Below are 27,569 nucleotides of genomic sequence, written 5' to 3'. Positions count from 1 at the left end.
CAGGGTCCCTTACCTGGGCTTTATACGTGTGAGAGCCACAAAACCAAGACAGGGTGGAAGGCAAGATAGCCAGTGCTTACATGGAATCTTGTGGAGGGGCTCACATTTCCCACTTTCACCCATCAGTCTCCACAAAGCTACTCCTTTCCCTGTACCAGTGTCAGCACAGTTTAGTTTACCAGTGGAGCAGGGAGATGGCCACCCAGCAGTTTCACTGAAGCTACCTTATCATTGATCGTGGTACTGTCTCAATGCCCAGCAGTGATGGGTCCATCTTGGCCAGGCCAAAAAGGTGCCTGTGATGCCTATGTGACCTTGGGCCCTGGATACCGTGAATGCAGAAGCGCCTGCCTGGCCAGCCCAGCTTGCCCTTCATTCTCCTGTGTTCATAGACGGGAGAGCACATCCGCAATGCCACTGTCCTGCCCACGGCCCAAGAGGACACCAAACCAAGAGTCTAAGCCCAACAAGAACACAGAGCCTGGGAGCAATGAAACAGGAGGGAGAGTCAGCCATGATGGGCCCTGGGCAGAATCCTTGCAGCAGGAAGGCCTGAGAGGCACATCGAGCACCACGGAGCTGTAGCCCACTTTGCTGGCTTCCCCTCCCTTCCTCAACCTTCCCCTTTTGGAGGCCACAGAGAAGTTTTGGGCCATCGGTATCTGCAGAGCCAGAATATACAGGAGGCAGCTGATGGATTACAATCTTTTGACCATAATGTGCTAAGAATGCTTTACCTGCCCCTCATTAACAGAGAGAAAGGGAGGGAGAAGGTGAATGCCCACAGTGGTGACCTGTTTTGCTAAGTCCTAAGTCCAACCCTTTGGCAAGAAAATCATTTGAAGGTAGTTTCTCAGGAAAGTGGAGGTGGCCTGTTTCCTCTTCCTGCCCAAAACGTTAGAGGAAGGCCCTTCCTGAGAGAAGGCCCAGTGGCCATTGGGGGTGGGGGAGGAGGGGAAGGATGTGGTCTTTATTTTCTGCAGTGCTGCCTTCACTTTTTTTTGTGCAGGAAAAATAAGGATGATGGATAAAAAGACCTGGAAAAGTGTGGTTGGGCCCCTGACTTGGGTGAGGGCAGGCAGTATATAAAGAAGAAAAGAAAGCAATGGAGTAGCCCAGAAGTAAGCACAATGGCTGAGAAACCTGAAGCTGGATTCTCCAGGAGCTAGAGGACATTCTTCCTGGCTTTGCAAGCTTTACCCCCTTACGCTTTTACTTTGTGACTGAAAGTTCAGCAGACTCAGTTTCTCCACTAGGGAAACTTGAAGGACTGTGCTCATGTTTTGCTATTCAACTGGGAATCAGGGATGCCACACTGGACCAACCTGTAAGTGACAGTGAGTAGCAGGGTGGATGAGGAGGGGCAGGAAGGAGCATCTCAGCTCCTTGGAAAGAACTGGGCAGGGATGTCATTCTGCTGCTTTTTACCAAGGAGCCCCCAAATCCAAGACTCTTCCTTTTTGCAAAACCCCAGCTCATCTTTGATCTACGCAAGCCAAAATTACTGCCTCCCCATACTCTTACCGTCATAGAGTGGGCCCTCAGCCCTGTGGGTAGGGAGGAGGGAGCTGGGTCAAGGAGGGATAACAAAGAAGGGCATAGATCCACCCTCCAGCTAGTTGAGCAAGAGCTTTATCTTCTGTTTACGCTTGCATTTTTTTCAGATGGATAGTTACCATAGTAACCCCATCGTTAAGGGACACACAGGACAGAGCACCTCAGAAACACACCTTTTATGAGAAGTATGTTCAGTGCCCCACCTCTCTCCTGCGCTGCAGCAGCAGAGGGCTGGGGCATTTCACCATGGCCAGGGAAGACGGAGGGTGCCCGACTTAACAAAAGCAGTAACCTAGAGCACACACTCATCCCTTGCCAACCATCAGTAATACCCACCCTCTCATCCTTAGTCCAGGTTTAGAAAAAGCCATTGTAAAGGGCTTTCCTAGCTAAGAAAGGGTTGTCTGCTGCAGAGAGTAGAGGTGCAAAATGCCAGCAACTCAATAAGATGGAACAGTTCCCATCTGCTCTCCAGGGCATGTTCCTATTGGAGGCAGTAGGAGGGGGAGAGAGGGTGACTGCTGAGGAATTGGGGCAAGGCACACGTCACCAAAGAAGATGTCCTGATGTAGTTTTCTTCCCTGTAAGTGATCCTCTGCTTTGCAATAATATGGAGGGCAAAGTAATGGAGGCCCCAGGCTCAGGGCTGTACAGCAATTCCTGCCTGCCCCCCATGCACACTGGGATGGCCCTCACATCCCCACCAGCAAGGAGGGCTTTCTCCTAGGCTAGAACAGAGCCAACTTCAGCCTCTGCCTCAATCTGAATGGAGCCTATGCCTTCCTACGAGGGGGAGGGTGGATTCTTTCACTCAATTCATTTCATAAAATGGAAGGTTTTGTGTGTCTCTAAATGTTTTGTCTGTGGCCGGTCTAAAAGAAAAGGGATTCTGAGAAAGATAACCAGGAAAACACCAGATCTATGGACACAAATCCTTTTCTCCAGAGTTTCCAGTGCTCAGCCCTTGGATCCTCCCTTGAAGGGAATTTTCAAGAGCCGCAGCCTGGAGGCTGTAACCAAAATAAATGGAATCCATAAGAAACCACAGGAGGAAACTGGAAAAAGAACAATTAGAAAAAACAGAACCCCATACCAGGTTCTCCACCCCATCAAGCCAAGTCTTCTCAGTCGGTGACAGTCTGTTTCCAATGACCAATACTAGACTGATTTGGGGCCCAAGGCGCTTAGGGTCCGCTCTGAAGAGGATTGTAAGTGTGGTAAAGTTCCCAATTATAAATGGTGCAAAGGGAACAGGTTGAATGGTGAGCAAACTGGCCAGCTCATTAGCTCTTCTAAGATTTTTGTCTTTCAAAACACATAAGCCTCAGGTTCTCACTCCTGGCCAGGGCTAGTCTCCGGCAACTACTGAGTGGCTGGCACCATCATCTGTAGTGGCCTAGATGATGCGACCATATCCCCTCTCCTCAGAGCTGCAAGCCCTGCAGAGGCACCCTGGGCCAAACGTTCCCCAGCTTCATTGAACATGACTGTTTTAAGGCCGCTTGACAAAATTCCCACATCCTTGGGTAACAGCATGGTTTGGCAGCCTTTTTTACTACAGACCAGCCGTCTGAACATGAATACCTTTGACAGGTCTACTTTCCAAGTTCAGCCAGAGACAAAAGGCTTAGGGTCCTTTTTCTTTTTTCCAAATGTCTTGAACGAAAACATATCTGTTGTATTGAAGCATTTTGTCTATCTTCCTTCAGCAAGATGAAGTCATGGTTTGCAGAATTAGACTCCTAACAGCTAACAGGTGATGTGTTGAGGCTGCGCCAAACTCTAAACACAGCCCTTGCAATAAGAGTCAGGGGCTTTAACAGAGCTGTTTGAAGCTCTGTAAAACAGAGCTCATCTAACAAAAGAAATACTGAAAATAACAACCAGAAATCAAAGAAAAGCAAATGTTCACATAATCCCAAGGAGAAAACATGTTTGCTACAAAGCCAACAACATGACAAGCAATCTGTTTATTGTATTTCTTTCGATTCATCATCCTTCCATCAGCAGCCCTTTGAGTTCAGATCTGTTTTACACCATTCCAGAAGGCCTTAACCCAATCAACCCCAATCGGAAGGTGATTGCTAAGAGCTTCCTGCATTCTGACCACACCACAACCTCCTCCAATTCCCTTGGTGGCTCCAAGTGTTTGCAGCCACATCCCAGAATCCACTGCCCCCATCCCACCTTTTCAGGAGGTGAGTGGCAGGGTCTGAAGCCTGCCGAGCCATCAGCTCGGAGCTCTGGGCCACAGCAAAGCTCTCCATCTGCTTGTCCCAGGGGCCTCAAAAGAACCAGAATTCCACAGAGAAAATAAAACCTATAGCAGTGATTGAAAATAGTATTCCAAAGATGGTTCCGAGTCTGACACAAACTCATCTACTGTTGTTAAGCCCATTGCAGACTCCTCCGAAAAGTCCAGGAGCCAGGGGTCTCAGAGACAGCATTTGGTCCCGTCTTCTGCATTCGCACAAAGTCTCCCAATAAGATGGAAATGCAGCTTAATTTGGGAACCTGTAAAGTAAGCTCCACTGGCTGGAACTTTCAGCCCTATTTCAAAGTTTACATTATACATAATAACAAAAGGGAGCTATGATTCTTAGCAAACATTACCTTAATCTAACCCACCAACCCAACTCAGTGCCCGAATATCTTCCTTGTCAGGGAAGTTTTCCTCTGCCTTCCTCACCTCTAGTGCTGTTTCAGCCACCCACTCTGTCTGCAGTGGAGGGCAGCAACCATGAATGGCACTGTGGTGAGAGCCCGGGGTCTGCTGACAGACTGTCGGGGTTTGGATCCCTGCTCCTGCAATTATCTGTAAGATGTGGCCAAGTGCATCTAAACCTGTTTCCTATTCTATACAGGAGGAGTGATAGCTGAGGTTACCTCTAGGCTTATGAGATTAATGAGTTACCAAGTAAAATGGTTAGTACACTCAGTAAATTCAAGCTACTACTGTTGAGGCTACAACTGCACTATTTAAAAAAGTATGACAAGCTTGATTACAAGGAGAAAACTGTACTTCCTTTGCCTCGATTTCCTCTATCTAGAACTGGATGATTTGGACGGGTGGATTTGTGCCAAAAGGAGGAAAAAAGCAACAGAAAACCTGGTGTTTCCTCTGCCAATAGTTTACTCTTTGCTGTTATGCTTAACAGTTAACATATGTTTGAAAAATGCACTTGAACTTGATTAACCTCGGTGCTGCCAGACAGACCTGCCTTGATGGAACACAGCACCAGGGCGCCCCCACAGGCATCTCTACCTTGGGAAGAGATATGGGGCTTTTGTCTGACCCCAGCAGGGTGTGTAAAGCCAGGGGCTCAGGCAGTAGAAGTCAAGGCCCTGGGAAGGAGAAGGCGCCTGCGGAGGCCCTGAGAAACCTGTTCTACTCCAAGGCCTGGCTGGCAGCTGGGCAGGACTCTCTGCCCCACCAATCACTTGCTGTCAAGGACTCTCAATTAAGTTACAAGGAAATGGTTAATATGTATGTTTGTTTTGATAGGGAAAACCACAGCCATTTGTTCTTAATTCATCTCAGGAAGGGGTGAACAATCAGCAATGTCTGCTGAAATGAAATGATTTGAAGAGTATAATGTAAAGAGGAAACTCATTTAAGGAGCCCTGTCATGGTACCATTTCCCAGATGGACTCAAAGGGAAAGAGCAAGGAGCAGAACAGTGAACTTCGTGGGCTGCGCTGTGTTGGGGGAGGCGGCGACGTCTGTGATCGGGCTACACATGTTCATCAAGACAGGGGAGCAGCTTTGCCCACTGGGAGCAGAATCAGGGACTTGTTCAGAGGGAGACGTTTTGTTCTATTCCCTTTTGTGCTGTTTGAATTTATGTTCTGTATATTTTCCTTTCAAAATGAAAATAATTAAAACGCTGGATAGATGAGAAGCTACAGGCACTTTTGCTACCCACTGCCCCAGCTGGTCTTTCGTACCACAGGTCACAAGCACCCTTACCCTCAGACACTCTGCCCCAGCCTGCTTAATCCTGCTTCTCCCAAAAAAAAAGGTTCTGAGCATGTGAAGACTCTTTTTTCATGGCTGTTTTTAGAGCAGTGTGAGTGTGTCACAGAAAGGGAGGCCCCTGAGAGGGGACTATAGCTCCTGGGGTCTTTACCAGCCTGGCCTCTGTGCTGTCTGCCTGTGTGGATTCCCGACACTGAGGGCCACTTGTCTAAGGATTTGCCTGACCTCCAACACCTAGGATTCCACCTCCTCTTCGCTAAGGGGACAATAAAGGACACTGGCCAAAAAGCTTTCCATCTCCAGTCCTCCTCAGCACCACTGAGTGACACAAGCTCCCCACACCTGACTGGGCACTGCCCTCTCCGAGGCCTGCTGTGGCTCCTCAGGGCAGCTCTCTGCCCAGTACGTCACTTGCTCTGCCACTGCTACGGCAGCAGTTCCAACATGCACCAGACCGCCCCTTCCCTGCAGGCCAGCACATGTCACTCCAGGGGACTTCGCCCCTCCTGTGCTCACACCCACCTCCTGTCTGCGTGCTCTAGACTTTCCTCATCCCTGTCCAGGGTTGCCTGTCCTTCAAGGCCTATCTTGCAGGAACCCTGTCCTCCCTGTCCATACCAGGCCACAGGAATGTCTCTGGCAATCACCCATGACTGTTGCAGAGTCTGTCCCCTCAGGCTGTGTCTTCATCAAGCCAGCCGTGGGGACCAGGCATTTACCAGTCTTCCTGAGGTGTCCGCTAGCTGCTTCAAGGCAAAGGAAATGCAAAGTGAATGAAGTGCTCTGGGGTCCAATTCCTTTGACTGCTAAGGTTTCTGTGCTGTGTGACTTTGGAGAAGTTACTTAAACTCTGAGCCTCAATTTGCTCCTAAGAAAGAGAGGTGGATTGAGGATTCAATGAGTTACCAAATATAAAGCATTTAATCAGTGCCTAGCACACAGTAACTGTTCAACATACTGCAGATTTTTGGAACTTAACTGTTCCACCTTTACGTAGAACTCAGAGCACTTCCCCCCATGTCCATGAAACTAGTATTACAAGCCACAGTTAGAATATGACTAGAGACTGCCAGGGCCTGGGGTGGGAGTAAAAGAGCAAGAAAAACAATGCTACTCAAGTTAAGTCAAGTACCCTCATTTTCTGAATGAACAGCAGATATTGACTTTTAGCAGTCAACACTCAGATTTATAGAGGCAACATAAATATGAACCAAAGACTACCTCAGCTACCAGTTACCACAAGGAGAATCAATCAGGATATTGACGGCAAGGGAAACCAACACATCAGCCATTTCCAGAGGCCTTGGGTTTGTTTTCACGATTCCCACAGCTCTGCAGGGAACGCGCCTTCTATAAAAACCCAGAGTGTCCCCTGTAGGCAGATGGGGTGATGTCAACCCCACGAGAGGGTATCTCAGCATCAGGCGCCACTATGGGCCTCTAAAGAGCCCAGCACTGGGTGCCAGGGAACACACACGTTCAGGTCACTAAATGGAAGATGCACTTGCCTAAAAAGGAAGCAGGTGGGGTGGGAAGAGGAGGAAGAAAGGGAGGGAAGCCAGGGTCAAAGCGGTAGGCTGAGAGAAGCAGCCCGGCAAATCCAAGGAGGGTTTATGTCATCTTCTTGGCAACCAGACCTGGAAGGGGTTGGTGGGAAGAGACAGAGGGAGGCTAACTATGATTAATACCCTTTGGGTTTGTCTTCTTGCTAGAGTTTATTTATAGCTCTGAGGAGTGGCTCTTCGCTTTCAGGAGATTTTACTCTGGGTTGACTTGACTAGACATAGAAGCCTTCAGGCGGGAGAAAACAAGCAAAAACACTGTAAATATGTTCTATCGGTTGCTGATATTTTAACAGGAAGACAGTGGGAGAGAAGACATTTGCAGAATTCTTACCTACTTCCTTCTCCTTTCAGTGAGAAAGTGTTAATAGCTCTTTTAGAAGCCCGTCCTGATGGTCATCCATGGAAGACGCCTGGGATGCTGGGTCCCACTCCTGGGACACTGCTATCTCTAATCAGCTGGGCAGCTCCTGACTTCCTCTGCTTTTCAAGGTATTGCCGAGACCTCCTCCATGGCTTTTTTGGGCAGACATGAGGATCAGCCCTTGCTACATTTCTAACTCCCTCCTGTTTGCCAGCAACAGCTGACCTGCTGCGTACCTCCCCTCACACAGGTGTGGCCCACTCTGCCCCCGTGTTAATCCTAATCATGCTTCATTTAAAAATACAGGAGTCTAGTTTAATTCTCATCCTCATCAATTTCCTGGTAGCATCTGACATTACCAATACTCCCTCCCCGTGAAACTCATCATTCCTCTAACTAGTCTTCTTAGCTTTCAATAAAAAACTATTTACCATGTAGCTGCAGAGTATCTGGCCTTGTCCTGGGAGCTGTCTACAAAGGTGAGGGAGGGGTGGGGAAGGCCTGGGGTCACTAATGTGGCTCTGATGTGAGGCACGTCACAGGCACCCTATAAATCTGTGGAAATCAACCGTGATTCTTTTGACCCCAGCACCCAGCTTGGGACTTTGCACCTAACTCTTTCACAAATCAGTCATTCCAAATAAATTACTGAACAAGTGAACTAAGCACTGCAGTGGTCAGTGGTGATTAAGGATGGCAGTGAAGGGAGGTTCTCCAAGGCCCAGGCCTAGTTTCATGTTTTAGAACACACACCTGGGTTCCGTAGCAGGCAGCATGAACTATAAAGCTATCAACCCAGGGAACACAGCCCCAGGCTGCCCAAGGGGCATCCCAAGGAACGCAGCCCCAGGCTGGCCCAAGATCCAGGCAGGCCTCAACTCACAGTCCCATGTCAGCCTTGAGTTAGCTGAGGGGGTCTAGGGGTGTTGAGGGATTAAGGGCAGATCAAAGATCTCATATTCTCCCAAGATCTTGGCCCAAATATAAATAAGACAGCCTCTGCATACTACATGTGCCCATTATCCTTTTCATTTCCTGTATTTTTGCATTTTATTTTCTAGATTTATTTTTAAATAAAAAGGAAAAAGATCATCTTTTAAGAGACATGTAACATATGTAAGAACTAGTAACATGGATTATCTCCTGGGAAGATAATTGGATATGCAAAAGAGCCGGAAGGGCAATGCATGTCTCACTGTATATCCTTTGATAGCGTGTGAATTTTACCATTGGTGTTATTACTTATTAGAGAAAATAAGTTCAACAAAAGTAAAAAGACAAAGACCTAACGGATATGGGAAATAAGTATATAATAAGACAGATAAATAAAGCAGAAAATAAACATCCAGAAATAGCCCTAATTATATCTAGAAATTTCATGTCTGATAAAGGTGGCATCTCAGATTACCAGGAAAAAGATGAAATATTCAATTGTGTTTGGATAACTGGATAACCATGTGAAGTAAAATTAACTTGATCCCTATCTCCCACCATACAACATGGTAAATTCCAAATAAGTCAAAGTATAAATGTGAAAAACCATAAAAACATTGAGCAAAAGCATGAAGAAAAGTCTTTACAGCTTTGGAAGGAGGCAAGCTTTCCTAACAATGATTCAAAATCCAGCAGAAATAGATGCAAAGATTCCATATATTAGAATTATTTAAATAATGAATATAAAATAATCATGTGAAATATATTTAAGTAAAACTTAAAATGAAGAGAAAAAAGATGATAAAGAATGGCCAATCATTAGCCAAGCACAGTGGCATGCACCTAGAGTCTCAGCTACTCAGGAGGCTGAGGTGGGAGGCTCACTTGAGCCCAGAAGACGGAGGCTGCAGTGAGCCATGTTCATGCCACTGCACTCCAGCCTGGGCAACAGAGTGAGATCCTATTTCAAAAAAAAAAAAAGTCAAGTAGATTCAAAAAAGAATGAAATAGGACTTCTATAAATGAAAATATCATGACTGAAATTTAAAATTCAGTGACTCAATCTGTTTAATATAGCAGATCAGATACGGCTGGAGAAAGAGTTAGTAAAAATGAAGATAGTTCTAGAAGACAGATGAAAAGTAATTATCCAGAAAGTAGTCCAGAAAGACATGAATTAAAAACATGACTGAGATTAACAGATACAGAAGACAGAGTAAAATACTAACATAGGTTTAATTTGTGTTCCGTAAGAAGTGACTAGTATAGAGAAACTGTTTGAAGAAATGATGGCTGAAAACTTTATAGATGCGACAGACATGTTCAAAAACAGAAGTGGAGGACACTTATCACCAAAAGACCCTCACTAAATAAAATTCTAAAGGATGTACTTCAATAAGAAGTAAATAGATCCCAAATGGAAGGTCTAGATGAAAAGAAGGCACACTTAATTTTGTTCACACCTTTTTCGTTGCCTGATTCCAGAAACAGGTTTTGTCGTGCTGTGTGCTTGTCCGTTGGCCCAAGCAAAAGCAGAGCCCTTCATATGGAACTTGTCTACCCATCTGTAGACCCTGATGGTAGAAATAACAGTTGCATTTTGCCCTTCAAAGTGATATCATGAGACAGCAGTGAGATTCCTTTGACTTTTGAAGATTTCCAGGCAACATGGCTTATCTTCGAGATAGCAATGAGATTTTCAACAAATGGTGCTAGAACAACTAGACTAGACATCCACATGCAAAAAAGCCAAGTCTAGACACAAGCTTTACATGCTTTACAAAAATTAACTCAAATTGGATCATAGACCTAAATGTAGAAGGCAAACCCATAAAAATCCTAGAAGATAACATAGGAGAAAATCTAGGTGACTTTGGGTTTGGCAGTAACGTCCTGGACACAACACCAAGGGTACAATCTATACCATAAATAATTACTAAGCTGGTCTTTATGAAAATCAAGTATTTCTACTCTGTAAAGGACATTGTTAGGGGAATGAGAAGACAAGCCATAGAGTGGAGGAAAATATTTGTATGAAGAAGCAATAAGGTCTTTCCCCTCTCAGATCCAAGTATTATAGTCTGACTGCTGGCCTTGGGAGAGCAGGGGAAAATGGGCCCATTGCTTCACAAAGTAGGCTCAGATCATGTTTACACTCTCCTCAACAACTTCGTGGACTCTTTAGAAGGACCATGAAGAACCAGATAAAAACTGTTTATGAGCTCTACAGCTGGATTCACATGCCCTGGGAGAAGCATGTTATCAAGCTATGCTGCACTTTCACATCTTGGGTAAGACAGAGAAGGTGGAATTCCACCTCCTGGTGGCTTCCAGGCTCTAGCCTCAAACCCTGAGGCCTGACCCACTTGGATCGGTTAACTTGCTGGCCATATAATACCACATCATCAGGGAAATGTCAAAGACACATAGTATTGAACTGATTCTTTTTCAAATGCTCATTGAATGTTTATCCACCATGGAATCATCTATTCCCAGGGGAGACTGAAGGAGGATTGGCAACTTAGATTATGTGGTGAACACCTCCTAAAGTACTTCACAATTTGCTTTGTAAGAGTATGCACTGTGATGTTTCTGTGACTGGCCGTCAATGAAGGTCATCAATAGCATATGTTAATAAAAACAAATAATTAGACTAAAGGCTGTCCTTTACACATACACAAAAGACATTAAATGTCAGCTGCTGTATCTGGGTAGTGGGATTATGAATGAGTTTAGTTTCTTAATTTTCAAATTACTCACATAACCAGAAAAGGGAACATGCACTCAAATATACCCTGCACACTGAGTACCCACTGGAGTTTCAATTTCAGTGTTTTTTCTCTAGTTGTAACCCCTTGACTCCTTAAAATTCTTAATCTTTCCTTTCCTGTGTGGTGTGGTGTGTGGTGTGTGTGTGTGTTTTAATTTTAGGAAAACAGGGTGAGGGAAGGGCTTTGCAGAACACAGCAAATGCTGTAACATAAGACCCAGTGCAGCATGAGTGTCCAAGAAGGTACTAGCAAGCATTAGCTGGGTTCTGGCCTGAAGTGTCAGTTAGTCTAAGGGAGGTGCACTCATGCAAACAAGCGAGGATGTGGGAGCTCCTAGAACCTTGGAGCATCATAGAGCCAAGCCTGACTGTCCTCTTCTTCCTGCTCTGCTTTTAGCTGTCTGAGTCCGGGACACATTTGAGTGTCCCGGATAGGAAGGTGGTAAAGAGGTTTGGGACTTATTTTCAAGGTTAGTGACAGAGCCAACTGCAGGCTCTGCCTACCTCAATCTTCCAAGCTTGTAGGATTGCTTCCCACATCAGAAATGCCAAGTGAGATGGATGTTGGCTGAAATGAGTATCAGTGTAACAGGATGTGCTGCTGACAGGAACAGGCTCTCTCTACCCACCTCTAGGAGATGGATGCAGGGATGGGTTGTGGCCCTATGACTACCACCGAGGGGATATGCAACATCTGATCTGAGTTAGAGACTGGAAGTCAAACAAGCTGAAACTTGGGATGAGGACCATCACTTTGTTAGCCAAAACCAGATGGCAAAGTATATTTCTAACAACATCCCTTTTCCTTGGGGTTTTATTTCATGATGTAGTCAAGTCCAATGGCTGGGCCTCATCCAGTCTGTAAAATGGCTAAAGATCACTCATGTGTCCCTGCTTCTTCCCCAGGTCAGGAGCTGGCTCCATAAACTGCACAAGGATTGGCCAAGTACCCACAGGTAGCTTCAAATTGGGGCATCTGCTATCGGAGGATGCTGGGTGCCTGCTGGAGGAGTGTGAAGGCTCTGGTCATTGACAAAAGACAGAAAAAGGAACAAGATTACTGGAGACTCCCTTCCTCTCTCATACTTTAACCCTAAAGTTAATAGTTAACATCTGGGCACTTACAATGTCCAGGCATGAAATAAGGACATCACATGCATGCTCTCACATCAGCCTCATAAGAACCTGATGAGACAGCTACTGTGATCCTCATTTTACAGAGTATAAAACCATAGCATGGAGATGTGAGTGACTTGCCTAAGCCACAAGTAAGAAGTGGCAACTCTGGCACCAATGCCCAGACTCTAAACCACACAGCTGTAGAACACAGTGGACCCCAAGTAGTCCCCAGAGCTGGTCACCAAGGAGATGCTAGTTCCCTGCTTCAGAAGCACCTAGTCCTAGGTTGGCACTGCAGCTCAGCAGTCCTCTTAGTAATCCCTGGGCATCCAGACCCCTCCCACCTCTCCCACAGGGGCCTTTGGAAGGCAGGGGGCCTGGCCCAGCTACTTCAAATGGGCCTCCATGTGGCACACCCCATCACCATGCCTGCAATTGTTGATGCCACTTGTAAGAGTCTAGGCCATGCAGAGAAGAAAACAATCCCTTCTTAGGGACTTCAGTGACACCTAAACAAGCAGGACAGCTCTGGTAACTGGTTAATAAACATTCTCCAGAAAGCATTTCCTGACACCCACTTGCGGTCCTGTTTCCCCCTTTGCAGCATGGGTTGTCCTGCATCACCATAGCCTTTCTCTTGTCTATACCTGTTTCTGGGCAGGAAGCCCTTTGCGGATGGGGATGGGTTGGTCTGTAGCTGTGTAAGGGACATTACAGCTCTCAGCAAGGAGAGCTTGAGTGAGTGGGACTTCCCTCAGATGTCTGCCTAGTGTTGGAACACCACGTCGGGGTCACATCCTTGACCAGACCCTAAGCTGCGTGAAGGCTGGTACTCCAGTTTCTCCCTCTCTCTGTAGCTTCCCCATGTTCTGGAAGGAGCAGGCCTGCACCCAGCAGGCACATCAAGATAGATAAGTGGTTGGCAGAGTCCCTCTCCCAGTTCTTGTGGGGCTGGCTGGCACCTCTCCAGGGCTCAGCTGATTTCTCCTCCTCAGAGAAGCCTTCCCCGGCCAGCTCATCTCCAAGCTCCCAAGCAGCCTGGTCCCTCATTTGGCCTACTTTCACTCCTTGCAACACTTTCAGTCTCTAAACTGTCTAGGTTGGCTGGCTGTCTCTTTTTCAGACAAGAGTGTGAGCTCCATGAAGCAGAGGCCACTCTGCCCTGATCACTCCTGCACTCTCACACAGAGCCTAGCACGATGCCTGGCAGACAACATGTAGAGTGAATGAGAAAAAGGCCTTTAGGGAAACAAAAGTGAAGAGGAGAACAGAAAGAGGGCCTGGACACACTCCCTTCTCACTCAAGGGCCAAAAAACAAAGTTCTAAGTGGGTGGATACCCAGAAGGTCTAACATCCATGTGCTCCCACATCCCCACCCAATAGGCTAAGGGCTGGCCACCTTCTGAGGACAGTCAGTGTGGGTGTGTGGCACTGTTCTGAGGGGTAGAACAGAGCAGCATCCTCAGTAGACATGGCCCCAGAGTCTGGCTCCTCTCCCATCACAAAACAGGACGTAAGTGACCACAGCAGTGACTGGGCACAGCTCTGACTGCTCAGGACATCCTCCTGAGGTCAGTTGGGCCTGGCTCCATGTTGGGGGCAGGTATGATCATGCCAATGACTCAGTGCCACATGCAGGCAGAGGAAATGCCTCAGATTCAGCCAACTGGAATCTGAGGAAGGTCTTCATAAAATTTAAAAATACATATTATTATTTAATATACAAGAGCTGATGTGGCTGATGCCAGAGTAAGGATCTGCTCTGAGCTACTTTTCCAGTGATAGTGATGGGCTGTCCTGGCCAGTCCCATGCCCTGCTGTGACCTCTCCTATACACCCACAATAGCTGGGGATAGGGAGGATGGATGTGTGAGACACTGAGTCAAGGTCTCTAGCCCCCATGAGAATGGACCGCTGACATCCACCTCAGGAGCACTGGGCTCAGATTCAGAACCAGCTATGCCCAGACCAGAAAAACAGATTTCTGTGCAGCACAGGTAGTAGTTGCCTGAGATATGACAAAGCAATGATACTCCCTTCTCATGCCCTTCAAAAAAGAAGAGAAAGCTAGATGGAAGAAATGACACTGAGGCTGTACTTGACCTAATGATAGTCTCTGTTAACATCCCAGGAATGGGCATCATGGCATTTGGGAGCCAGGGGCTGCCTGGGTTTGTATAGCACATTAGCTCTCCCATTATGCGCACAGCCCCTTTGGCCTTCACAACAGCCTGGAGTTGGAGTAGGGACAGTTGACTCCATTTGAGTTGTAAGGAAATTGGGGTCCAGAAAGGTTAGGTAACTCCCTCTAGGTCACACAGCATGTACACTAACTAGGCAAGAACTAAAATGTCTTCTGTTTCCTATCTAGCAACTTCTCCCGGTCTCCCTGGCTGACTGCCAAACATATATATAGCTTTCCTGGGTGTGTCACCTAAGTTCTGGGCTTGTTTCCTCATCTACACAGAAGAATCGTGCTTAGTTCACATTACCAGGCCTGCCACCTATAAGAGTCCTTGCTAAGCAGAAAGTCAAAAGTCCCAAAATATGTACAAATACTTAAATCTAACACTATTACTTTTCATGGCCAGATGCTTTCAACAGAACACAAAAACTTTACCTTCCTGATGACTGTGTTTGCTATGGGGAAACCCTTGGCCTTGTCTTACTGAGAGAGCAGGGAGTGCAGGAAGCAACCCAGCTCTTCCGCTGCCTGGCTGTATCACTTTGGCAGAGGTACCTCATCTTGCGGAGTTGCCCCTTTCTGGCTGTAGCAGAGGTGGCTGCAAGAATCAGAGTACTCTTTCCTGGCACCTACAGACCCACCTGATCGTGTCTCAGGCAATACATAGTAAAAGCACTACGACAGGACAGCAGGATTGGGGTCCCTTCTCAACCCCTTGCAGGCCATATACAACCCCAGACAAATCCTTTATGCTTTGAAGCCTGGCTTTCTCATCACTAAAAATGGGGGTAGTCTCCCTCCCTTCCCAGCTGGCTTTGCACAATTGCTATGAAGCCACAAATAAGACTGTATCTGTGAACAGGACAAAGGACCCCTTGGAGAGAAGGCTGAGTCCCAGACTGGGGCAAGGGAAGTCCAGGGTAAGGCTGGAATATCTTATTGTGTTAGAAGGGCAAGAAAATGTACAGAAATTGATGGAGACATGGCAAAAGGATATCAGAACCAGCCTGAAGATCAAATTTGAGGTAATGTGAGCATTAAAGTAAGGAAATGAATATAACTTACTAAATTTCTAAAAATCTGTAAACCAACATTGATATTCAAAAAAAAGAGGAAGGGCACAGGGAAAGGTTTTATTACAAAAGAATGCCAACTAAGAAATGCAGAAATAAAAGAAATTTTTAAAATCACTATTTTATAACCACCAAGAAATGAAAAAACAACCCACTGTTTTATAACCACCACTGTAATAAAAAATTCAGGTAAAATCATCAAGGGTTGCTGAAGCCACTGGGTGAAATACCGTGGTACAGGATGTGCAGAAATCCAACAGATACCACCTTAACTGAATAAGCAAGCAGAACATCTCCAGTGACGGGACAAACCAAGTCAGGTGCCTCCCAACGTGATGCACAGAGAAGGATGCAGCATCTCTGATGCCATTCTCCTAAGAAAATGCTCATCCTGAATCTAATCCTAAAACCAACCCAGATTGGAGGACATTCTGCCAAACAACTAGCCTGGACTCTTCAAAAGTATCAATGTCATGAAAGATTTTTTAAAAGCTGGCGAACTGTTCAAAATTAAATAAGACTAACAAGCTGGCAGTCAAATGCAATATATAATTCTGAAATGGATCCTGGACCAGGAAAGAAAACCAAACAAAATTATAAAGTACATTATTGGGACAACTGAGGAAATTTCAAAATGGACTACGTAACAGCCAAAAATAAATACAGAAATATCCACATATATGCTTGCATGCACACACACAGTGAGGGGAGATAAGGCAGATGAGGCAAAGACGTTAACAACTAGATCTAGATGAAAATGTTTCTTGTACTCTTCTTGTAACTTTTCTGTAGGTTTGAGCTGTTTCAAAATAAAAGAAATAAATGTGGTCTTTTGAGAACTATGAGAACTTCTGTATCTGAGTCAGTGGTGTCTGGGTTGACTGAGGTACACTCACCTGTCAGGTATTCCAGGACGGCGGCCATGTACACGGGTGCCCCCACTCCAATCCTGTACTTGGGGTGGCCTTTCTTGATGTACCGCAGCATCCGCCCCACAGGAAAGATGACTCCTGCTTTGGCAGACCGGGAAGTCTTGGTGGACTTCTTCTTCCCACCGCGGCTCGACATGGCGGTGGCCCTGGAGGCGGATCAGTGAGCACACTGTGAAGGCAAGAGGCACACCGGTCAGGGTGGCTGGGGACAGCACATGTCCCCTTTCCAGGTACACTCCGGTCCCCTGGAAGGCACTGGGCCTGCATGCAGATGCCACTGTCTGTAGCTGCGGAGCCCTCTGAGTCCAGGTGATGCACTCTGCTGGAGCAGTTTGATCCCTGAAAAGAAAGGCTTGGCTTTGCACAATTTATACCATGACATCGATTTTATTGGCCACTTCCATTTAAATGTTACACTGACAATGACTGCTCTTAAGTGCCTTGCCATTATGCCACATGATGAAAATGAAAATGGGATTTCTTGGCCACATTCTATACACTTGTTTAATAATTGCATTTTCATACACTTGAGACTGGGGCTGATAAATTTACTGAAGGCTTCATAAAAGAAAAAATAGCTATGACACCTTTCCCTAAAAAGATGATGTAAAGGCAGATACCTAGATTCTCTGATGAAAGCAGTGTCTCTATCTTATGATTCTTTATCTGTAAGAGGCAAGAACAGCTTACAGGAGTCAGTACAGTGTATAGCCAGGTTGCAGTAAGAGGCCCTCTGAGCACTTCCAGTCCACCGGATGGGCCAATCTTTACAGAAGAGAGAGAGGTGTTTTTCCTTCCTTGTTCCCAATCCCCATCCAGTCACCCAGTCCAAAGGAAAAGCCTCCTCTACACCTCTTGGGGGGTTCTTTCTCTCCACCTCCAGTGATGGGATCCTGGTCATCACTATTTTAATCAAGTGGTCACAAACGTCTCCTGAGAAGGTCTCCCTACCAGAGCCCCCTCTCTAATCCACCCTCTACCCCATGGGTGGGGCAATCTGGGTACACACATATCTGAACATGCCCCGGTCATGGCCTGAAAGCTTTCTGTGGCTGCGACAATTCTCAAGATAGAACCATGACTCTTGGCCTGCCATGTAATGCCCTAGAAATCTAGGCCTGGCACACCTGTTCAGCTTTGCCTTGGGCCACTTGTGGTCGAAACTAGGACACAGGGAGCCACACAGGTTTCCCCCCAAATACCCTTCCACTTCTTTTCTCCCTGCCTGGGCAGTGGCTGTTCCCTTTGGCTGGGACCTCCATTATCTCTTACACTTGCCTCTGTCTTCTGCCAGCCCACAAATGTTGGGATCTGGCTGTTTCATCCTCAGGGCCCCACGTGTTGCACATCACAGCATTGATGTACATGTGCCCATTCTACCATCAGACTGCAGGCGGGTGGAGGGCTGCCCCTAACTGTATTCCTACTGCAGCACTACCCAAGGTCTTGAATGTTTACTCGGAGCATCCTGTTCATTTACGCATTCACTTCAGGGACGATGCTAGGCAGATGTGGTCCCTGTGGAACTGGTGACGGAAAAGTCAATAAATAACCCCCTGGTAATTTAAAAGATTAATGTGACGTATGCTTCAAAGGGAGAGTGCAGGGTGCTGGGACAGTGGATATGAGGGGCCTTGGCCTGTTCTGGGGCCCCCTAAAGTCTTCCCTATGAACATGTTTGCTCACTGAACCAACTGGGCAGGTCTCCCATGTGCTGATAAACTGAGGTCAGGCTCCATGGTGTTTGGGGCCTTCCAGCACCAGCAGTCAATGCAGTGACCACTGGAGGCCACAGGGACAGGAGTTCCTGTCACTCTGATGCTCAACCTATACTAGGGACATTGTCAGGACATGCCATGGTCCACACTTAACACCTCTCTGACCCCAGGTGCATCTCAAATCATCTGCCTAACAGAGATGGCTGTGAGGGCAGCAGACAGAATTCTGGGCTCTCTGGGGCTACTGTGTAGACAGGCCCAAGAGAGGTAAGATGGCAGAGGCCCTGGCTCTGGAGTGATGTTAGAAGAGTAAAGGCCTCTGACATGAGCGCCCTGTCAAGGGGTACCCAGTCTTAACTGCTCACTGAGGGCTAGAGAGACCCAGGGGGGTCTGGGTTTTTCTGAAACAGTTAGTTAGATCCCCTCCTTGCTGCGATGAACTCCATTTTAAAACATTCCCTGCAAAAAGGTGCCTGTGCTCACTCTGAACAGGAAACGATATGTGTATATGTGTGTGTGACTGTGTTTTCAGGCAAGGCTGTCACTGGGTTTCCTAGCAGTCTTTTGCTTTACTACAAATGTGTTTCACAGACCAACAACCCGATGCCTTTGGACTAAGAGCTTTTAAATCGGAAAGTCTCCCCTCTTTCAGGAGGGGAGGCCTGTGGTCAGTGATGATTAACAGCAGCTCAGCCCCTTTCCTACTAGAGCACAGACTTCAGCTTTGTTTCTCAGCTAACCTGCTGGGCAAGTCTGGGGCTGCCTATGTGGGAACTGGACGGTGTTCTCCTCCAGAGAGGAGCCGTTAGCACTCAGAGACCTGGCAGGTCCTAGACACACTGACTCCTTAAAAGTGGTGCTCTTTGTCCTTCTCTCCTCTGACTCTAGCGGAGTCTTTACATCAACATGCCAGCGTCTCTCAGGTCTCTATGCCAGTGCGACACCTGGCTGCTGAGCCTCGGAGCTCTGTTCTGACTGCTGATGGCAAGGGCCTACTTACAAGTCCCACGGGTGCCTTGAACTCTTCTGGGTCTCTCAGCCTCATCAGTGTCATTGTCATGCACCAAGCTAGCCAAACAGCAGTCAACCTGGCCCCGACTTCTCGGCCCACCCCACAGCACCCAAGCATTAGCCAAGCTCTGCTGAACCGCCTGCAGAACGTCTCAAGCCTCTTCTCATCACCCTCCCTGCGCTGGTTCAGCCTCTTTACTTCTGACCTATTCTCACTGCACCAGTCTTAATCCGTGGACACCAGAAGCAGCTCTGCCTACTCTGAAGATTCCCCATCAGCCTGAGCTTCTGAGCTAGCCACAAACAGCATCCTTCAGCTACTTTTGGTGGCACTGCTTCCTGTCACCCCTGCCCTGGTTCACATGGCCACCCCTGACTTCTTGAGCCTGTCACACTGTGTTAAGGATGTCTCTGAACATGCAGTTCTCCTGTCTGGAATGCCCTTTGTCCTCTTGTCAACTTGCTGAACTGACACTCACAGCCTCCCTCTGCCATGGAGGCTTTGTGGACATGACCACAGCCTGGAATTGCTCACTGTTCCATGTTCCCATAGTATATATATCCCAGCACATGCCTCTCCAACTTGACTGAACTGCAAGCCACTTGATGTGAGGCACTGTAGTCAACTCATCCCAAGAAAGGTCTGAAATATCACAGCTCCTCCAGTGCCACCCTGCTGGCAGAAGAACATCTTCACTTCTCATTCTGAATCAGGCTCCTGTCCAATAAAGCAGCCTCAAGTCTATCTCCCCAACAACGGGGTTGTCTTGCAGAGATTCTGTACTTTACCCCTCCCCATATTCTTTCTGCACTTCTAACTACAGTTCCCCAAGCTGCAGCCACAGCTATGAAAGAATTCTGACTAAGCCATGAAGCCTTATGACATCCAGCAACGTGTGGTGGTTTCAAAACACCCTTTTGAAAATCAACTCACAGTTGTGCAGTCTCCAGGTAAACCCATGAATGTGCCAGGTCCATCCTGCTCTTCAGAGGTTTATGCAGGTGTGGGCAGCTCCAGTCAGGCACCCATGACGGGGAGAGTGACTGTGAGGCTAATGGCAATTGAGCATTATGATTAATAACTAGAAGTCCAAAGCCAGACTGACCTGATTATAACCATGGCTCTGCCACTTACTGGCTGTGCATTTTTGAGCAAGTGATTTAACCCCTCTGAACCTATTTTCTTATCTTTCAAGTGGAGATGATGCTAGGAAGGGCCTCAAAGGGTTGGTGGCAGAAGTGAATCAAAGCATCCATGTAAGGGCCTGACACTCACTCACTGGGCAAGTTCTCAGTAGTTAACAAAAACAACAATGTGTATAAGATAAAAAAAAAAGGCCATCTTCTTGCAGAACAGATCTTGGACATTTCACTGAAGATACTGCTAGCTTCTGTAACAGTAAGTCTCTACAACTTATTTCTCACTCCTGAAAAATCCAAAATGGGTTTCCATGATTGGCTGGTGTTTCTTCTCCACCTAGCGATTCATGGATCCAGATGCCTCCCATCTTGTGACTCTCATATCTTCAATGCGTGATTCCCAGGGTTGCCATGGAAAGAAAAAGACCATGGATCATAACCTATGAGGGTTTTAAGGGGCCAGGCCTGAGAGTGGGGCACATCACTTCTGACTATGATCCATCAACTAGAACTTAGTCATGTGCCCACAACTAATTGCAAGAGAGGTTGGGAAATGTACTCTGGCTATTTACTCAGGAGAAAGGAGGAAACAGCCACTCTCTGTCACATGACAAACCAATCTGAATGCTGACCCTAACCCCAGAATGAGTTACCAGCCAAAACCTATTGGGCCCTGTTTGACCCATGTTCTGCATCCAGCCTTGTTTGAGAAACAGACAGCCCTACATCATAGACAAAGCAGCTTCCTAAGGACTCGGCGTCTCTGCAGGGCAGTGAAGCTGGTCACGGGAGAACAGTTATACTATCCCGTCAAACTGACAAAGATGTGTTCTTCCGTCCTTCAGTAAACCAGGAGCCTTCACTCATGGTTCTGCATGCTTTGAAGACAATGATAGGTCCTCAGGCAACTGTGTCTGTTCATCATTGCATGTTAGCTTGATTGCCCTTTTGGCTGTTATCAGCCTAGAAAATGAAGGTTCTGTGATTGATCCTGAAGGGATCTCTGTGGTCTTTATCTCTGCAACTCCTCCAATTACATATCAATCACAATAAACATTAACCTTGTTCATAAAACCTCAAAGCCTACCCAAAGACAAACTTTTGTAGAGGAGCTATACGGAGAGATGAGTCAGGCTAGAGTGAGAAGCAAGAGAATCTGACCGCAGGCCCCTCAGCAATCGAGATGCGACTGGAGCAACACAGTCTGTTCTTGGCGCACAGGACTAATTAGAAGGCTGGCTATGTAGACCACATGAATAAGGTGGACATGAGAACAAGCTGTGCACCACTAGGAGGGGCAGTAGGGGCAAGGAACCAAAGTGCCATGGAGGCCCTGCCACACCCTCCTATCCCTCCCCAGCAGGCATCCTAACAGGCTGCTCCCTGCACTGCAGACCACCTCCACTCCCACTGGCACCTTCAGCACACCCAGGACGCTCAGTCTGGACTCTCTACCCCTCTGTCTGGAGTAATCCTGCCTAGTGGTCCCAATGCCTTCTCTGGCAATGATCCATCAACGTGCTCCCTCTTCTGCATTCCTGCCAGGGCCATGCCTTCTGTCAGTCACAGTCTAGTTTGGGGAAGTTGCATGTCCAGACTCCAATCTTGTGCACAGGCCCTGTTGACCTCCAACACATCTCTCTATTTGCAACAACCAGAGATCCACCAGGATAAATCTCTCCCTCCCAGTACCCTCGATGGATGTGTCAGCTGCAGACCCAGGGCCCAGCTAAAAGTGCCTTACAATCTCCCTCAGCCTGCCCCTATTCTTTAATATACTCAATTATTTTTCTTAGTCTTATGTACAGTACTCTGCAAATGCAGTTTCCAACCCTTCCTTCCATCATGATTGCCAGTCACTCTAGATCCCACTTACACATAAATTCTGAAACCAGCTATCCCATTCTTAGCACTCAGTACATGGTATCATCATTGCCTGTTTACCTGTCTGTCTTGATGAAATGAACCAATTTGCTCTACTCACTACTGTATCTCCAAGCACCCACCACCCTGCCTGGCACCTGGTAAACACTCGAATGCCGGCTACGAGGTAGCTGATTAGTTGGCACTGACAGTGGATGGGGAGAAAGGAGAGGGCAGCATTTCCAAAGGCCACAGGACACGGAGCTACGGCCGGTGGGACACCAATCAGAGACCTTCTCTTGGACCATTCATGTACATACACCTGGCAAAATCCCCATAGGAGCCCAGACACTCAAAATTCAGGGAGCTTGCAGAGCTACCTTGGGGATTCTCAGGAAAGGAACACTCCAACTGCCCTGATAGCTGGGCATAAGCCACACAGACGCCTTATGACTCTGTGACAGTTCTATGGTTCCAGTGACCTCTCCTCCTGCTTCTGGCTCAGTACCATAGACTGCAGGAAAATACCTTCCTCACATCTGTAAGAGATTGACTCCTGTTAAAGCTACAGCACAGAAACCCCTTAAACAATCAGGACACTCATGAAGCCACTGGAATAGTCAATCATGAAGTCTTTTATTATCTAAGCAATGAATACATGCCTATTGATCCCGTGTAATATTGATTAGAACTGCTGGGGAGTTGCTAGTCAAAGAGCCCTATCTCCAGCCCCGGAGGATAGAGGAGTCTGAGCTATCAGTACTTAAATAACTGCTGATGAGGAATAACCATCCCATCCATTCTGCAGCTGGATAAATGCCCACATATCCACATGCATTTGTCACCTTCCCATCAACTCCAATCACAAAGGCAAACCTGAGACACTTAATTCTGAAGGACAGGACACTAATCCTGTTTACGGCATTCTCTTCCCTCTTCTATCACACCAAATGATTCACAGTGTCACCCGCTGTCATGTCCCCAGAGGCATGTGGATATACTAGACAACCATTGCTCACAGAGCTGGGGTTCACAAGCTGCACTCTGATTGGCTTGGATCAGAGACCTGTTCTTGTATGCTAGCCAATCAGGAAAAATATCTCTCTCCATTCATAAAACACCATATCAAAAAGTGGGCCAGATGATTAAAGAACCTACAGTCCACTCTCAGTGAACTATGGGATTGCAAACAGAAGGGAGAGACCAACTGAGATGGTAAATAAATCGTAAACCATGCATTTTGTTCCAGCAGATGTGTCTTACTCCTGTTATGTTTTCAGTGCAGGAAGAAACAAAACACAAACACAAGTGTCATTCACCACAAGCAAGAAACAGTTTTGGGGAAGCTAGTCGGGGGTTGAAATGTCACCACTGCAAAACCATTCTGTGACCTGCTTCCCCAGATGCACTGAAGGAACTGTGCAGCTTGTTACATTTTAACAGCAAGTTATCGCCTGCCTGCTTTACAAAAAAACTTTCCGACATACTCCTCTCTCTTTTAAAGGTTGTGCCAAACTCTAAGATAACCAGTCTAATGGAAGGTCATTTAGAGAAAAGTTAAAGTGTGGGCTTCAGAGAACAGGACTCTGATGAGGCTTAGTACGTAGAATCCACTCATTATTTTTTGAGTAGACGTGTTCCCAATAAGAATAAAAAGAACACCTGATCCTGTCTCTCTCCTGCTCAGAACCTTTCAGTTGCTTTTAGGATAAAGTGTGGGTCTGACCAGAATCCTTTGTGATTTGTCCTGTTTGTCCCTCCCTGAAGCCTCACCTGACTACGCACCAGGACTCAGCCATCCCAAGCCTCTGGCAGTTCCCCACATAACCTCTGTTCTTTTCTTCTAAGATGCACACATGTGGTTCCCTAGGCCTCAAACACCTGTCCCCATCTGCCCTCCTTTGCCCAACCAACTTGACCTTTCCATGCCAGATAAGGGCTCACTCCTGGCTAGGTTACTGCCCCTGCCGGGGGCTACTTGGGGCCTTCTGCACTGACTTTACAACAGCTACTTGCCTGCCTTCTCCCAATGTCAGCTCCCCCAGGGTAGGGGCTAGGCATTTCTTAATCACAGCTGTGTCCCCAGTGCCTGAACAGGAGCTGATTCTCAGGAAATCTTTATGGAAAGACTCTGAGACACTGACCTGACAGGTTTGGTCCAAGCAAACAAGCTATACAACTCTTTGGAATGAAGAGTTGACTCACTCAGGCTCACTTGTAAGTGCTGAGGCAGGGCCCAACATAACTCTAAACCTACAGAATGTGGGAAGGACCCACAGATGTGGGCCCCACTCACTCCTGCCCCTTCCCAGCCCATGTTCTAGCAGTGGGGCTCTGAAAAGCCTGTCACAAATCCTTGGGGACACTCGAATAAGAACCAGAGGCTGTTGCAATTCTGATGAACACCACATATAGAGTCTTGTTGGGTTCTTCAGCTTGAGGTTTTCAGTTTATGCTTTTATTTAAATAAATCTCCTTTAGGTGACTTGGGGCCGCATTAGCTCTGAAGGCAGGTCCCAGAACACATGCACTCTGAGGTTCTCAATGGGGAAGGAATGCGAAACGCTCCTCAAGTTCTCCTCTCTCAGGGACCAGAAGAAACAGCAGATGGAGATGTGCCACTCCCTGACACTGGCCCATTTGGTAAAAACTAAACCAGTGGCATGGTTGTATATTAGAATGTCACATGTGAAGTTCCAGAAAATCCTCAAAGTTTAATAAAATGTGAGTTAAATTGTGCCTCCTTCTAAAGGCCTGCCTCAAACAATTTTCATTGCCACAACCCTCTTAAGGCCTCATCTAGGGATCAGCATTGACAATGGTAACAGACCAAAACCAAAGAACAGACTGGAAAGATTTATTTCTCCTTGTAAAACTAGAAGGGGGAAGAATTTGAAGTCTTTCAAGAGTTTTGTTGTTGTGTTTAAGAAAAAATAAGTTTAAAAACATACTCATCCTCATCGGAGAGTCTCTTGTGCAAGACTGAGATGCTGCTGCCCAACTCTAGTTAAATGTGTACAAGGGATATTAATTTCAGTTGCAGGCGTGAGGTGTCCATTTCAGAGTTAACACCTCTGACAGCAGGCTAGTAGCCTAAAGGTGGCCTGCAGTAGGTGAATTCCACCTAATTTACAACTCGGAGTCTCCCATTCAAACCTAAGACTGTTAAAAAATGCCGACTCTCCGGAGCAGGGAGCTTTGGAACAAAGCACTTCCCTCACCCCCCACTTAAACGGTAAAACCTCAAACCACAAAGGTGGAAGAAAAGAGGGAAGTGCCCCCTCTAATTGTCTATTCTTACGTGCTGTTTACTGGGTCATTAAAATCTTACAAGGCCTTTATAGTCACTGTAATTGTTGAATTCAAGGTTTGTATCAGTTGTTTGTACAGAAGTCTCTCACTTTGAAACTCAGAAACATTTCCCCTAACATCTTGTCTAAAAGAACCTTTCAAGCAATGTACTGACCAGCTGCTTGAGTGATCTGTGGCCCCTGCAGGAGTGGGGGTGGGGAGCGCCATGTCGCACACCTGTTGTCAGGTGACACTGCCAGCAGCATCCTGCGCACTCACCTCCCCACTCCACCCCACCCCCAGCGAGGCTCTTTCCTGCTGGCCTTCTCCACCCGGGGAAGCCCACAGCCTTCCGGAGTTACCTTTAAAAAAAAAAAAAAAAGCAAACCCTTCCTACCACAAAGCAAACAAAAGGTTGATACCAAGACAATCGGGAGCAGCGGGGGTTCCCGTGGCCCCTCTCCAGCCCACCCTTGGACCACTCCCCGACCCGGTTCCCAGCTCCAGCCCGGCTTCAGTCCCGCGAGTAGCCCCGCTCTCCCCTCCCTGCAGATAGCGAGCCAGACGCCTACACCTCGGTCCCCCGGGGCTCAGGCCCGACTTATTGTGCCGGGGCCGGCAACTCGCGGGCCGGCGGGGGCCTCACCAAGTACAACTCCGCTCACAGCAGCTCCCGGGCGCCCAGGCCCAGGCTGCCCAGCCAGCGCCGCGGGGCCTCCTGCGGCCTCAGGCCTGGCCGGTGAGCCCGCCCCAGGAAGGGTCACCAGGGGAGGCGCCAGCACTGCCTTTTTCCCACAAAAGCGCACAGGAGCGGGCAGGGGATGCATTTCGAAGAGAAGTTGGTTTCCGGGTTTGTTTCTTGAACAAAACCAAAGGGAATCCCGCGCGGCCCGACAGGGCCTGGGAGGGCGTCGTGCACGCGCGAGGACCCGGCGTGGGCCACACCAAACCCGGCGGCCCGAGCCCGGCCGAGCACCACACCGGTGCGCGCCAGGCCGGGCCGCTCCCCGCCACCCGCGGCCGGACCCGAGCGGCGGAGACAGGGAGTGAGGCAAGGGGCCCGCGCGGCACTTACGCGGCGGCTCGGTGGCGGCGGCGGCGGCAGCTGAAAGATGTCTCGGCCTGAGCCCTCCTGGCCGCTCGCGCCTTTTCTCTCCGCGCTCCTCGCTGGCCCGCCCGCCTCTTTGCTTCCCGCCCGCGCGGCCCGCGCTCTCCCCCTCCGCCCGGCGCCGCTGCCGAGTGAACTGGAACCAGTCCTCGCGGCCGGCTTCCCACAATGCACAGCGCGCCGCTCGTCACATCCCTTCGCTGCCCCGAGCGTACGGCCTCCGCGCCCGCGCCGCCTAGCGCCCCGGCCTTGACCCCGGGCCCGCGCCCTGCCAGCTGACGCCGGCCGCTCTGCGCCCAGGGACCAGCCCGCGCCCCGGACACGAGGTCCGACCCGTGACCCCGGCGTCGCCCAGAACCCAGTCCTTGGGAAGGGCCAGGACTGCCGGAGAGGCGCTTCTCCAGGGCGCGTCCCAGCCTCTGCATCTCGAGTGAGCGCCTACTGTGTGCCTGGCTCTGAGCACGGGACTGTCGTCGCCACGGCATCCTTAGGAACCTTCTCACTAACCCAGTGGGAAGGCACAATGGCTGTTACCAGCGATCGCTCTTCCCTCCCTAGCCAATGCCAACTCCCCCACCCCCCGCCTCAGAGGCCTCGCTGTCTTTAGATACAGGCCACCCCCAAGCCCTTGTCTGCCCCAAGGTCAATTACTGCGCACCCGGCTCCCCTGGGGTCCTTCAGCTAATCCCCTCACCCCAAGGCTGGATCCTGCCTTGCACGTGGAAGCGGTTAGCTACTTGGCTTCAGCAAAAGTTCACTTTCAGACCCAAGTTGGGAATTACTAATATAAACAGTGATTCCTTATCATCACACGCGTTTTTTAAAAACTGCGGACAGGCCGAAAGAGGAGGTCCCGCCACAAAGCCCTCTACGTCTTCCTAAATTGGTTTATCGCCTGAAGGCATTGGTGCCCCATCCCGGGTACTTAAATGGGGGCCTTCCCTCTACTCCCCTCCCTCCAAA

At 48.1% G+C, this 27,569-nt stretch overlaps 1 protein-coding gene across 5 annotated transcripts in view; it reads right to left on the bottom strand.

The window, feature by feature from the left end:
- Positions 1-26,797, bottom strand: part of LOC105467125 (macroH2A.1 histone) — a 65,357-nt gene extending 38,560 nt beyond the window's left edge. For 4 of the 5 annotated variants that reach the window (XM_011716535.2, XM_011716538.2, XM_011716537.2 and 1 more), the window contains exons 1-2: positions 26,574-26,797; positions 16,440-16,644 (exon numbers count right to left, since the gene is read on the bottom strand). In XM_011716535.2, coding sequence (XP_011714837.1) covers positions 16,440-16,611 — 172 coding nt within the window. In that variant the 5' untranslated portion in view covers positions 16,612-16,644; positions 26,574-26,797. Of the gene's footprint in view, positions 1-16,439; positions 16,645-26,144; positions 26,161-26,573 lie in introns of those variants that run through there. The other variant, XM_071098428.1, reaches the window with a different exon arrangement.
- Positions 26,798-27,569: the final 772 nt, after the last annotated feature.

This window comes from Macaca nemestrina, chromosome 6 (assembly GCF_043159975.1).
Source record: "Macaca nemestrina isolate mMacNem1 chromosome 6, mMacNem.hap1, whole genome shotgun sequence".
Lineage (NCBI taxonomy): Eukaryota > Metazoa > Chordata > Mammalia > Primates > Cercopithecidae > Macaca > Macaca nemestrina.
This window is presented reverse-complemented; position numbering and strand designations above follow the sequence as displayed.